This window comes from Aspergillus lentulus, assembly GCF_001445615.1.
Source record: "Aspergillus lentulus DNA, contig: Alt04, strain: IFM 54703, whole genome shotgun sequence".
In the NCBI taxonomy this organism is placed as follows: Eukaryota; Fungi; Ascomycota; class Eurotiomycetes; order Eurotiales; family Aspergillaceae; genus Aspergillus; species Aspergillus lentulus.
In genome coordinates, this window is record NW_028322122.1 from 724,718 (window position 1) to 737,301 (window position 12,584).

The 12,584-nt window shown below is 50.2% G+C and overlaps 3 protein-coding genes across 3 annotated transcripts; 2 read left to right on the plus strand and 1 right to left on the minus strand.

Annotated features, from left to right (window-relative positions):
- Nucleotides 1–309: 309 nt before the first annotated feature.
- Nucleotides 310–4,068, minus strand: ALT_1531 (putative copper resistance-associated P-type ATPase; the record flags this gene model as incomplete). Its single annotated transcript, XM_033558503.2, has 1 exon — nt 310–4,068. The coding sequence occupies one exon, from the start codon at nt 4,066–4,068 to the stop codon at nt 310–312; it is 3,759 nt and encodes a 1,252-aa protein (XP_033414394.2).
- A 1,658-nt stretch (nt 4,069–5,726) lies between these two features.
- On the plus strand, nt 5,727–8,099 carry ALT_1532 (transcription factor TFIIIB subunit BRF1; the record flags this gene model as incomplete). The annotated part of the gene is made up of 3 exons (XM_033558504.2): nt 5,727–6,150; nt 6,205–6,413; nt 6,474–8,099. The coding sequence occupies 3 exons, from the start codon at nt 5,727–5,729 to the stop codon at nt 8,097–8,099; spliced, it is 2,259 nt and encodes a 752-aa protein (XP_033414395.2).
- A 1,642-nt stretch (nt 8,100–9,741) lies between these two features.
- ALT_1533 (sugar transporter-like protein) lies at nt 9,742–11,773 on the plus strand (the record flags this gene model as incomplete). The annotated part of the gene is made up of 10 exons (XM_033558505.2): nt 9,742–9,826; nt 9,888–10,087; nt 10,161–10,459; nt 10,528–10,801; nt 10,854–10,869; nt 10,929–11,006; nt 11,067–11,183; nt 11,236–11,374; nt 11,434–11,563; nt 11,624–11,773. The coding sequence occupies 10 exons, from the start codon at nt 9,742–9,744 to the stop codon at nt 11,771–11,773; spliced, it is 1,488 nt and encodes a 495-aa protein (XP_033414396.1).
- Nucleotides 11,774–12,584: the final 811 nt, after the last annotated feature.

Sequence of the window (12,584 nt, forward strand, 5' to 3'; positions counted from 1 at the left end):
CGCAATATCCAAGAGGTTTTACTGAGGGGTTGGATCTCATATCTCTAGATTAATATCTTAATTTTCTCGAATTAGGGGTAATGGTACATCGCGATTAGGTATAAGTGGTGGCCATAAAGCCATAGCCATGCATAGTTATTAAGCCACAAGGAATGACAACTTCGTTGTCGATCAAGACGACAAACAAGTTATGAGTATTTACAAGTCGTTCGTAGTCATAACCGTCATCAAAATAATCCCTCCCATTCCGATACCCTTCCAATACCCAACGCCAGCCCGTGACATGATAAGAATTTTCAACCAACTCCTTCAAGACCTAGACCGACCCAACACCTTCTTCACCGTCTGGCCGTCAATCGCGAGAGCAAGACTACTGCAGATGACCGAAACGCTGCTCAACGCCATGGCCAACGCAGCCCACACCGGACTAAGCCTCCAGTGGTTATTGACAGTGACCATCTCGCCGTCCATCATCATATGCTTCTGTCCGCTGACGATGGGATAGAACACGCCCGCAGCAACAGGCACAAGGCAGAGATTATACACAACCGCCCAGCCAAAGTTCATCTTGACGCGGTTGAAGACGCGCCGGCTGAGGAGGACAAGCTGGAGAATGGTATCCAGCTCGGAGTTGAGGAGGATGAAGCTGGCCGAGTTCATGGCGACGTCAGAGCCGGACGCCATGGCGATACTGACGTCGGCGGCTGCGAGAGCGGGCGAGTCGTTAACGCCGTCGCCAACGAAGGCGACGATCGACCGTGAGCCGGATCGGTTCGTTTGGCTTTCGGCTTCGTCTTCGTTTCGGACGGGATACAGGCCATCCTGGACCTTGCGGACAAAGTCTGCTTTGCCGGCTGGCATGACGTTGGCCATTACGTTTGACCGGGAGATGCCGACCATGTCTGCGACGGCGTAGGCGGTGGTTTGGTTGTCCCCGGTGCACATGAAGACATCGACGTTCCGCTTGCGGAGCTGAGAGATGATTTCTGAGGCCTGTGGACGGATGGCATCAGTTGTGGCAAAGACGATGGCGGGCGTGAACGAGGGTTTGTCTGTAGACGTTGGTTCGATTTTGCGGAGTGAGAGGATCGCAGTGGATTTTCCTGCGGACTGGTACTCTTTCAGCAGACCGGAAAGACGGGAAGTGTCTACTGAAGCAAGGCTCTGGAGGAGAGCCTCGTTGCCGATCGCGGCGTCATAGACTACTGTCGTCGAGGAGTTTGATGCAGGATCATTAATTGAGACGGTGAAGGTGCCCACCATGCCTTGTCCAGATTTTTCTTCGATGTCGGAAGCAAAGACGGGAATTTCCGAACGCCCTTTGCAAAAAGCAGAAACCGTTTGAGCGATTGGGTGATTGCTGCTTTCCTCCAGCTGCTGAGCAAGCTTCCAGGCGACTCGAATCTGCTCAGCATCCGTAACAAGGACTTCATGGTCAGACACCTTCAGACTACCGCCCTCTGTAAGAGTACCCGTCTTGTCGAAGATGATCGCGTTGAGGCGGCTCGCTTCTTGAAACGCCTCTCCTCCGCCTTTGACGAGAATGCCGTGTCTAGCAGCCAACCCACCGCCCACGAAGAGGGCTGTAGGGGCAGCAAGGGCCAACCCACACGGACAGGCAACAACGAACACAGCAATTGCAAACTCTAGGCTCCAAAAAGTCCAGCCACCCCGCGTCGTGTCAAGGTAGTCCGGGGGCAACGCTCCAGAAAGCCCGAGAGAGAGCCAGATGATAAATGTGAGGATTGCTATGAGTGTGATCACAGGTACGAAATGGGATGTGAGTACGTCTGCAACCCTTTCCAGAGGAGCTCGTCTGCTCTGTCCCTCGCGGACCACGTGGATGATCTGGTCCAGCATGGAAGAACCGCCGAGAGCAGTAATCTTGATTTTCACGGGCTGGCCAACATTCACAGATCCTGTGAAAACTTGCTCACCCGCTGACTTTTGCACTGGCTTGGATTCTCCAGTCAAGGAACTCTCGTCGAACTGGTAGGTATTTGGACCAATGATGACACCGTCTGCGGGAGGAGAGGCGCCGTGAGGGATGCTGACAACGTCTCCGATTTCGAGGAGATCAACTGCAATCCGCTTTTGACTCTCAAGCGAGGATGATTCCCCAAATTCGGCCTGATCGATAGGAGTGGACTTTTCGACCAATCTTGCTTCAGAGGGCCTGAGCTTTCCGAGAGACGCAACTGCATCTCCTGTCCGCGCCTTGCTGTAGGCTTCCATGAATCGACCAGCGAGGATGAACAACGTCAGAAACACCACTGAGTCAAAATATGTTGTGCTGTGGCTGCTGGTGGATGAGTTTGCGGCGGCATCCATGATGAGAACAGCCAACGAAGACACGTATGCCACCGTGGTGCCAGCAGAAATCAGAAGATTCATGCTGCCGAAGCGATAGAATCTTCGCAGTATTGGAGTGCGGCTTCCTGGTCGCCAAAGTGAATAGATCTCTTTCATGGCTCGTACGTGGAAAATGTCTGTGCCATAGAACATGACCGGCGTGGTCATGATGAAGAGGGCCCATTCCATCCGGGAGACACTTCCAGCCCACATCGGTTGCTCTAAATATTTCCTAACCCCGTTGTTCGATGACACAAGGCTCATGAAGACAATACCAATCAAGAAAGTTGGGATCGCCACCAGCAAAACAAAGGTAAAGCGCATTAACAATCGGCGACGTTCGTGCAGCTGCATGGCGCGAGATCGATCTTCGAGACTGGGAGGATGGAAGACAGATGCCTGGAAAGCATCATGCGCTGACTCAATGGCCTGAATGATGGCCCGGATTGTCAATGAAGGAGGGCCAGGCGTATATGTAACTTTCAGCACGTTGCTGTTGAGGGACAATGTTCCTTCGCATTCCACGTCGGGAAACACCTTCAAAGAGTCGAGAGCCCGCTTCGGACAATGGTGGCAGAACATGCCATCCACGCGAATTGAGACTGTCCGTTTCTGTTTCTTCTGCTCGTTGTTCACGACCGCAGGTTGGATGTTGTCGAGGGAGGCCTCGTAACCAAGGCTATCGATTTTCTCCATAATGGCATCAACATTTTCCCGTCCCACAAACTGAACTCTGCCACTGTGAGCCAGGAGATTCACAGAAACTTCCGTCACAAAGGGCATTTCTTCAAGCCCTCGGGTGATGGTCGCAGAACAGGAGCCACAGGTCATTCCACCAATGGCAATTTCGGCGAGATAGACTGGAGACGAAGGTGGAGTTGCAATGACCGGCTCAACTTCGTCCACAGAAGCTTCATAACCGATGTCTTCTATCAAGTCAACAACCTTGTCGATGTTTCTTTGAGGGCCTGTATAGAGCAGCGTTGCACTATTGGTGAGAAGATTGACGGTCACCTCACGGACAAAGTCGAGCTGTTGGACCTCTTTTGTAACAGTATTGACGCACGATGCACAAGTCATCCCACCAATGCTGATACGAGCAAGGAACTCTTTATCACCCGGCGAACGCACCTGCTGAGTGTCACTCACGACGGTTGAGCTACTCGCATCTGTTAGAGACTTTCGGGGAACAGGACTTTCAACGTCAGAGGAGTTTTGGGCTTTGACATCTGTCGAAGGAGTCGCAGTAGCTTCTTTCGATGTATCCGCTGCTGCTGCTGATGCTGCTGTCTGTCGCTCAAATTCTTCTTTCCTGCAAGCATCGCAATTGAGGATATGCCGCCTGTTTTCGGAAGCCGAGGCGGATGCAGGGGAATGGAGGGCAGAGAAAAATCCAGATTCTGACGTTGTATCAAGATCGGATATTACCGTGCCATCATGATCGTATGTGGTAACATGATGGACTTCGAAGGCTGCTCGAATGAGGGCACTGGCTAAGTCTGCTGGCTTCGAGTCTAAGCTGTGCAGCACGCGGACTTCATGCGTCAAGATAGAAACTGAGATATTTTCCACCCCTGGTTCTTCTGAGAGAACCTCGGTGATGTACGCGACGCACGAAGAGCAATGCACATTGCTAACGAAAAACACGCTTGTGAGGCAACGTGCACTCGACGCTACAGGGAACGAGGCTGGAGGAGACCACATTTCCGTAGACATGGTTATCTTCAGAGGAAGATGTATGCTCAACTCAGAAGATCTGAAAGAAAGGCGACAGCCCAGGTTGGGTACGGTTAGGGTTGCCCCAGATGGACAATGGCAAGTTGGTAAAATGCAGCACCAGTCAGCCAGGATCTCTATTTATGCAATTGCAGTTTCGAGAGATCTTGTACAAGCTGTGTGTCCTGTCAATGATGATGAGAGCATGCAGTATGAAAGAAAAGAGCATGTATGATACTGAAGTGCAGCAGCGGGAACAGGCGATCGCATGGTTTTTGAAGTGCAACTGATGACAAATGACTATCTTTGAATCTTTTGAAATACAGATTCTTCATCATTAATAAAGAGTAAAATTTGACGTAGATGAATGCAGTCGAAACGAGGCGAAAATGCGACTTTTATGCGTAGTTCATCCTGAAGCTCCAAAGTGTGGATCTTCAAGATACACTAAACCACGCACAAATCTCGCATCGCAACGGAAGGCCCACGTATGATTCAACGGCGGATTCGCGGCATACCACAGCGCAAGGTAACGTCAGTCCCATGATTCCCCTGGAATGCAGAAGACCCAGCCAAACACATGTGATGGTGTTTCGTTGGCCTTGAAAGGCTATCTCGTGGACATCGTTGCAGTTGTGATGTTAATCTCTGGTGATGGAACGGAACCGACGGAGTAGAACCGAGTGGCGAACATCCATTTAATCCGGGGAGGAACCACTTCTAGCGACAACCTAATCTGATGATGATTAGATCTGCTGTACTCTGTACTCCGTATGATGCCTATAGCTGTACTTTTTACCTATAGTTCAGGATTCCGACAATCTTGCAAAGAAAATGAGCGACGGTGATAATAGATTAAGGTACGGAGCATAGGCCGCCATTGTCTTCACATCGAGGCTGTAAAGTGAGAGCGATCTCTTCTTTGTCAATGAAGTACAGGTCCTTGAAGTCCGGAGGTCAGAAACAGTAACGGATCACACTTAAAATGCGATGATAAGGTTTCTTCCTCTTAAACTGAAATGACTGCTTAAACTGCCCTCAATTGATTCTATAAAATGCCCTCTCCCCGAGAATCGAACCGCCGCTCCATGAGGCAACCCCCTTCACGTGACAATCCCACTGGGCCACCATGACTGAACCGGACAAATTTTGACGCGTGCAAAGTCGCCCCCCAGCAAATCTCGTATCTTCTCATCCTTCCTTCATCGTCTTCACCAGCCATCGAGACTTTCTTCGTCCCTATTTCTCATTTGTTACTGGGGGTAACGACTGGTCGCTCTTGCTCTTTCATTCGATAATTTCAAAATATTCCATATAAAATCGTTATTTATTCTGGTCGACCTCGGAGTGCTCACTCTCTCCTTCCCGGTTCTCTGGACATTTTTCCTTCCCCCAGCCCACTATTTTTCCCTTTTTGGAAGTCAAAATCGACTTTCCTTTTCGTGATTGGTCCACTCAACGACGCCGTATATCAGGTTCAGAGCACAATTGTTGTACTCTTACTGTCGAGGACTGGTCTATAGCACGTTGTCTGCTTCTTCGTAAACCCTTGTCCGTTATGCTCAACGCCCCGCCTATCTGAGGTACATCCTCCAGCCTATGGTTATTTGGTCAAATTCCAACTCAGCCTGTCCTCCGAGAACACCACGTTGTGCATAATGTCTGCCTTTAGACCTAACATGCGTCCCTCCATGACCCCTAGGAGTGGTCCGAGAGCTCCGCCGGTATGGCGTTTGGCGAGCCTCAAGGCTCCTACTCCGACTCCGATTAAACGGCCTCAACCAATCGCACGCCCCCAGGCCGCCAGGCCTACTACCCATCCTAAGACCACTACATGTCCCAATCCTGGATGTCCAGCTCCTCATATCGTGGAGGATGACGGTCAGAAGGTTTGCTCGGGCTGTGGTACTGTCATTAGTGAGGCAAATATTGTCTCCGAAGTCACTTTCGGTGAAACATCATCGGGTGCAGCGGTCGTTCAAGGAACGTTCGTCGGGGAAGACCAAACCCATGTCCGCAGCTATGGACCGGGCTTTCAACGAGGAGGTGCTATGGAGAGTCGAGAAATCACAGAACAAAACGGTATGGTATTTCATGCCCCTCATTTTTCGACTAGCTCGTGCTGACTTCGGCAAGGAACTCGTTATATAAACCAACTAAGTCGTGCTCTGAACATCCCGGAGAGTGCCATGAAAGCCGCTGGTCAGGTTTTCAAGCTCGCTGTCGGCTTAAACTTCATCCAAGGGCGTCGGACGAAGACGGTCGCTGCTGTCTGTCTGTATATCGCTTGTCGACGACAAGATGGGAACACTGTCATGCTTATTGATTTTGCCGACGTACTGATGGTAAGTAATCTAATCTACGGCAATTAAACTCTGGGTCCGTACACCGTTAACTCTGTTCAGGTCAATGTATTTAAACTCGGTCGAACATACAAAGCCCTACTAGATGAACTACGTCTTGGCGGTAATGTCTTTTTGATGAACCCGATTGATCCAGAGAGTTTGATCTATCGGTTCGCCAAGCAACTCGAATTTGGGACGGCGACGATGCAAGTTGCCAGCGAGGCAGTGCGCATTGTTCAGCGAATGAACCGTGATTGGATGACTACCGGTCGACGTCCGGCCGGTATTTGTGGCGCTGCTTTGATCCTTGCAGCTCGAATGAACAATTTTCGTCGAACCGTTCGTGAGGTCGTTTATGTGGTGAAAGTCACCGAGATCACCATTAACCAGCGTTTGAATGAATTTAGTTCAACGGAGAGCGCTGAGCTTACTGTCGATCAGTTTCGCTCTGTGCAACTGGAGAATGCGCATGATCCCCCTTCCTTTACCAGAGCTAGAGAGGGAAGAAAGCCATCACGAAGCATAAAAAGAAAGCCCTCGGACACCGCGGCTGAGATCGAGGGAGACTTGCGGGACGCGACTTCTGCTGAGCCAAGGCGTCTTGATGCTGATGGCTTCGCTATTCCCAGTCTCCCCATTGACCCGGCGCTGACCACGGCGGACGGTGGCCGACGGCGAGCGTCAGTAACCTCTGTGCTCAACGAGGTTGTATCGGAAGTTGGAGAAGAAGTGGCAATACCAAAATCGGCACGCCCCGCTGCGCCCAAACGACCAAAGCTGCCGCCGCCAACCGCTGATCAGATTGCATCGGAGGAAGCTCTTGAAAACGAGATGACGGCTCTCTTATCGAAAGGCTCTAACATGATTGAGAGTGTGGCTTCGGGCCAGGAGCAAGAGAACAAAGTCTCTGACCGAGCAGAAATTGACGCCTCCGAATTCGAAGATGATCCTGAGGTCGCCAACTGTCTTCTATCTCCAGCCGAGGTTGAAATCAAAGAACGAATTTGGGTGCACGAGAACAAGGACTACTTGCGGACACAACAAGCCAAGGCCTTGAAACGAGCGCTGGCGGAGGCAGACTCCCAGCCAGGAATGCGTAAGCCTCGTAAACGCCGAAGGGGCAGGCTGGGAGACGTCACCTACCTTGAGGGGGACGGGGAGGATGCGGATGGCAGAAGCACCAGGGCATCTACTCCCGCCGAAGCAACTCGTCGCATGCTCGAACGCAGAGGGTTTAGTAAGAAGATCAACTATCGCCTTTTGGAGTCATTGTTCGGCGATGAAGGGGCCGACGAGGCTGCCAAGGCCAAGGCGGAGAGTATGAGCAGGAGCCGGAGTCGAAGCCAGAGTGTGGCTTCACGCCGCAGTGCCAGTGTGGAACCGCGGGCGATTTCACTGGCAACTGCCAAGCCTGCCGCTTCTCCCGCTCCCCCTCCAAGGCCCGCACAATTTCCAGGGGAGAAGCCCCTTCAGCCGGGAGTACAGGTTGGCAAAATTGACCGCGCACATACCAACGAGGAGGTGCTCGGACCAGCACCTGAGTCAGAAAAGATTCCGGACGAAGAAATGGACGAGTACGACGAGGAGGAGGATGACTATGAGGAGGACCCGGACGGTGTCGATGCTGCCTTTGCAGGGCAGTATGGCGACTACTACGACGATGAAAGTGATTATGGTAGCGATTAGGTAGAACTGAGGCAAGCGCGTGTGTGGCGCAAGCTTTGAACGCATATGATCTTATGCACCTATCCTCTGAACACCAAGTCTAGAGCTAGACGATCAGATGCAGGACCGTTGATGATCCATTAAGATTAAAAATAAAAGCCTCTCGGCCTGCTGCCGGAGACCGGAGATTTTTTTCCGGTCTCTTGATCAGCGATCACCTTTTGCCCATCCCGGGAGTATCGAGTTACTTGACCAGGTAATCGATCGTCAGTAGGAATGAGCGCCTCCCTGTAGGTAGCCAGCCATCAATCAGAGTTCAGTACTAGTCAGTCATTATTTAGAGTGGCAGAAGATCGTCTACCACGAACAGCCCACTATGAAATATGGAATCTAACTATTTTTGGCTGTCCACATTCCATGCGCAATAGGGCTACTCCCCATGGGGGAATTGGCGGTGCTCCAAAAGTCCGCCCTTCTATCTCAATTACATGATATGCGGGCAAAATGTGCAGCACTTTGTATGTATATATCTTCCTGAATTCACAAGTCAATTCTGCTTCATCTGATGTATTATTTTGTAGTTTTGTGGGAACCACCATTGCGCTGCCTTCGTCACGTGGTTGTGGTGGCTGTGGATAGAAGTAGTACACGGTGAGATTCCTCTTGTCCACCACTTCCCACTGGTTTCCTCTCCCATCATCCAGCACCATCACGAAAGTACTGTCAGAAGCTCACTCATCTGACTCGGCGTCATCGTGCATTCAAGTAGGACTGCCCCACACAAGCTTTCTTTGCCATTCCACAGCAAAAGGGACTGAACTATATGCTTGTGATCATCGCCTTCTGGCTCCAGCTTCTATAATGGGACTTTGTCTAACGCCTAGGACAGATCTAGCTGATGCGGAACCCTCACCAGAACAAGGGGTCACCCCTGCCGGAAGTTTTGGAAAGAAAGATAACCGTGATGAGAAGTCGTATGATATCCTAAAGTGCGTCGAGTGATGGTGTCGTGTCCAACCTCAAAGGCAACCCTTTTCTGTTTCAGTCCACAACCTGCTTTTTGCCTGTGATCATGGCACAGAGTGATGTCAAAATGAAGCTTGAGTATGCAAATAAGATTCAGCATGATGCACGTCTTATTCTTGGGCTGCTCCAGACTTGCTGGGAAGATTTTTCCTCGTCCAAGCTCGGGCTCTGCTCCGAGCCCCCATTGAACTTCAGGAATGCGTAAGGAAAAGGCGACTCACGGACTACAATGATAGGACCAAATCTGCGGTCCCGCCTGATGCTGCCTACTTTTCCTTGGAGTTCTCGATCACCATTTCCTCCTTGATTCCATCTTTAGCATAGCCGTGAGAGTTTCCCCGATTTCCGCGGAATCTGGTATGGAGCATTGCGCCTGTGACCGTCTCGAATGGATCAATGGACTTTTGGGAGGACTAAACCTGCTGGGAGAGCAGTAAAAGCTCCGCGCTGTGCGCGCCCGAGCTCCCGGGTTGTAGCAGGTATGTCGTAGATCTGCATGGCCTGCATCATCCACTCGTTGCCCCCCCTATATTGCATCGTGTGGCATACATAAATACTTCCTAATTAACTATCCATTGGAGCATCTTCTGAACCGATTCTCCTTCCCGACGTCTCATCGCGTCTTTCCACTCGCAGCATGGCTAAGATCAAGATGTATAGTCGAGGGCTAGGCCTCCGGATGGCGATTCTGATCACCTGCCAGATTGCATTTGTCTTATTCGGTGGGATACCATAAAAGCCTTGCAAATTCATGGTTGGTGTGCTAACTCTGTCTTTATCCAGGCTATAATCAGGGTGTCTTCTCCGGAATCATCAACAATGAAGACTTTCTGAACATCGTCAACCACCCCCGCGCGGGCATGCTCGGATTTCTAGTGTCTATCTACAATCTGGGCTGCTTCTTCGGTACCTTTATTGCCTTCATGACAACAGACAGGCTTGGGTTTCAAAAGTCTATGTGGTTTTCGATGGTCTATGTAGTGGTGAGTGCCGTCCGCGGATGAATGGATGAATGAATGAGATGAGATGGACAGCGACTAATGCGTGGTTCTATAGGTCGGTGGTACGGTTCAGACATGCTCATACTCCCTAACCCAGTTACTCATATCCCGCTTCGTCAACGGTATCGGCACTGGTATTATGTCAACATTAGTGCCTGTCTACCAAGCGGAGCTATGTGAGGCGCGGAAACGGGGAAAATTTGTGTGCAGCCTACCGCTTGCCGTTGGGGTTGGGATTGTCCTCGCCTATTGGTTTGACTATGGTATGACCTATGTTACAGGGTCAATCAGTTGGCGATTACCTATCGCTTGTCAGGAGATATTCGCCGTGCTTGTAGTCATTTTGGTTGCTGGGTAAGTCGGCCGGTTCCGCGTACAACTGCACTTGAATTTATATTGGTCAGATCTAACTTGTGTGACAGGCTCCCAGAAAGTCCCCGGTGGTTATACAGGAAAGGTCGTAACGAGGAAGCACTGCAGGTTTTGTGTGAGGTGTATGACCGGGCACCTGATCACCCGAAGGTCCTTGCCGAGTCTGAAGGAATTTTACAAGCACTCGAGTTGGAAAGCGCGCGTGGAGAATACAGATGGTCTCAAATATTCCTTAAGAGAGATGACTTGCAGACTGGTCGACGGGTCCTTATGGCTTATGGGCTCCAGTTCATCAACCAAATGGGCGGTACCAATATCATCGTTGTAAGTGACCCGGATGCACGTTTGCAGACTGTTTAACCTGACAAGAAGCCAGTTCTACGTTACAACAGGTGAGAATCAGACTGCTGTTTCCAAGTGGGGGCTAGAGCTTTTCTGACTCATTACCTAGTCTTGCAGGACAATGTTGGCCTCACAGCAAAGACGAGCTCGCTCGTTGGTGGAGTGATTCAGATCATGTTTGTCATCGGTAGGATTTACCTCGACATATTCGTGCACAAGACGCAACACATTAATCATATCGCTCTAGGTTCATTGTATCCTACAATGTATGCAGATCGCCTTGGACGTCGAAACCCCATGATGTGGGGATCATTCGGTCTAGGCTTCTGCATGTTGATGCTTGCCATCCTGTTTTCGTTTGAAGGTATCTTCAACTTCCTCGTTTCCGAGAACTCAGCGCCTTAACATTTGATCAGGAACATCCCAGGCAAAGCCCACGGCGACAGCGGCCGTCGCATTCTTCTTCTTGTTCATGCTCATCTTTGGAGCATCCACAAATTGCATCCCATGGCCATACGGACCCGAGCTCCTCCCTCTACATGCGCGCACCAAGGGGTAAGTCCATATGCCAAGTGGCACTCAACATTCCGCGTGATCTTCTAACCTCAAAATAGACAATCCATCGGAGTCTCGGCAAACTGGCTCTGGAACTTCTTCGTCGCCATGATTACTCCCATCCTGCTGGAAAAGCTGCGCTGGAAGACCTATCTCATCTTCATGTGTCTTAACTTCTCCTTCATCCCCGTAAGTGGAACCCACTATCACCGTCTACTGCCGTCATTTACTAATCCCGCGTCGTCGCAGCTCATCTACTTCTTCTACCCCGAGACCGCCAACCTAACTCTAGAAGAAATCGACGGCCTATTCCTCAGGGATTCGCTCAAGGCCCACCACACCGACGAGGAAAGCCAGTCGAAGGGGCACTCCGAGGTCATCGTCGAGAAGATCGGCTAAACCATAGGCAACAACCTTGCGGCGTCAGCACAGGGCCAGTGCAGTAGTTACCACCTGCGTCGCGGCCCTGGCCTCTGAGCTGAGGAGCCGCAAGACGATGAAGGGAATCAAATCGACGCAATACAAAATCGTTACGATTCAACTTTGAGACGCGATGACGGTTACGTTTACCGACGGAAGGATGGAAAATAGATTGTCTACATACCCTGTACAGCTATCAAGCGATGCCAGGTCAGTATCTGGTAGCCGGTAGTCCAACCTGCCTCTGCGATATATACTTAGCTAGTGATCATGTGAGTCTAATTACAAAACGATATACGTAGTTAATGAGATTTCTTTTTTAATTCAAGTCAAATAACATGGGACGCTCTTGAAGAATCGGTTTTTCTTTCTTTAATTAGTTTTTCTATTTTCCTCCGCTATATGGGAATGATTGATCGGCATAAACACAGTACAAACAGGTAAAATGGTAAGATACGGAAGCATGACGTCCACTACAACCCTTTTCTTATTTCTCCTCCCCGGACTTCATTTCAGATTTCCAACAATTCATATTTGATGCTGGAAGAGATAGAATAAAGAAAAGAAATAACACTTGAAAAAGAAGAAAGAACCCACAAATGCAACTCCGAAAAAAAAACGAGACGCAAAAATTACGATAAATGACCACGACAACGGGCCGAAGATGTTAAAGAACTACCAGAAATGGTTAGGTGGTTGTTGGAATCCGCCGCGGAAAATGCAAAATCGAAATGCGGAAGCGAGAAGAAAAGCGGCTCTGGGTCGTCGTCGTCGAGATTTCGTTAGCGGT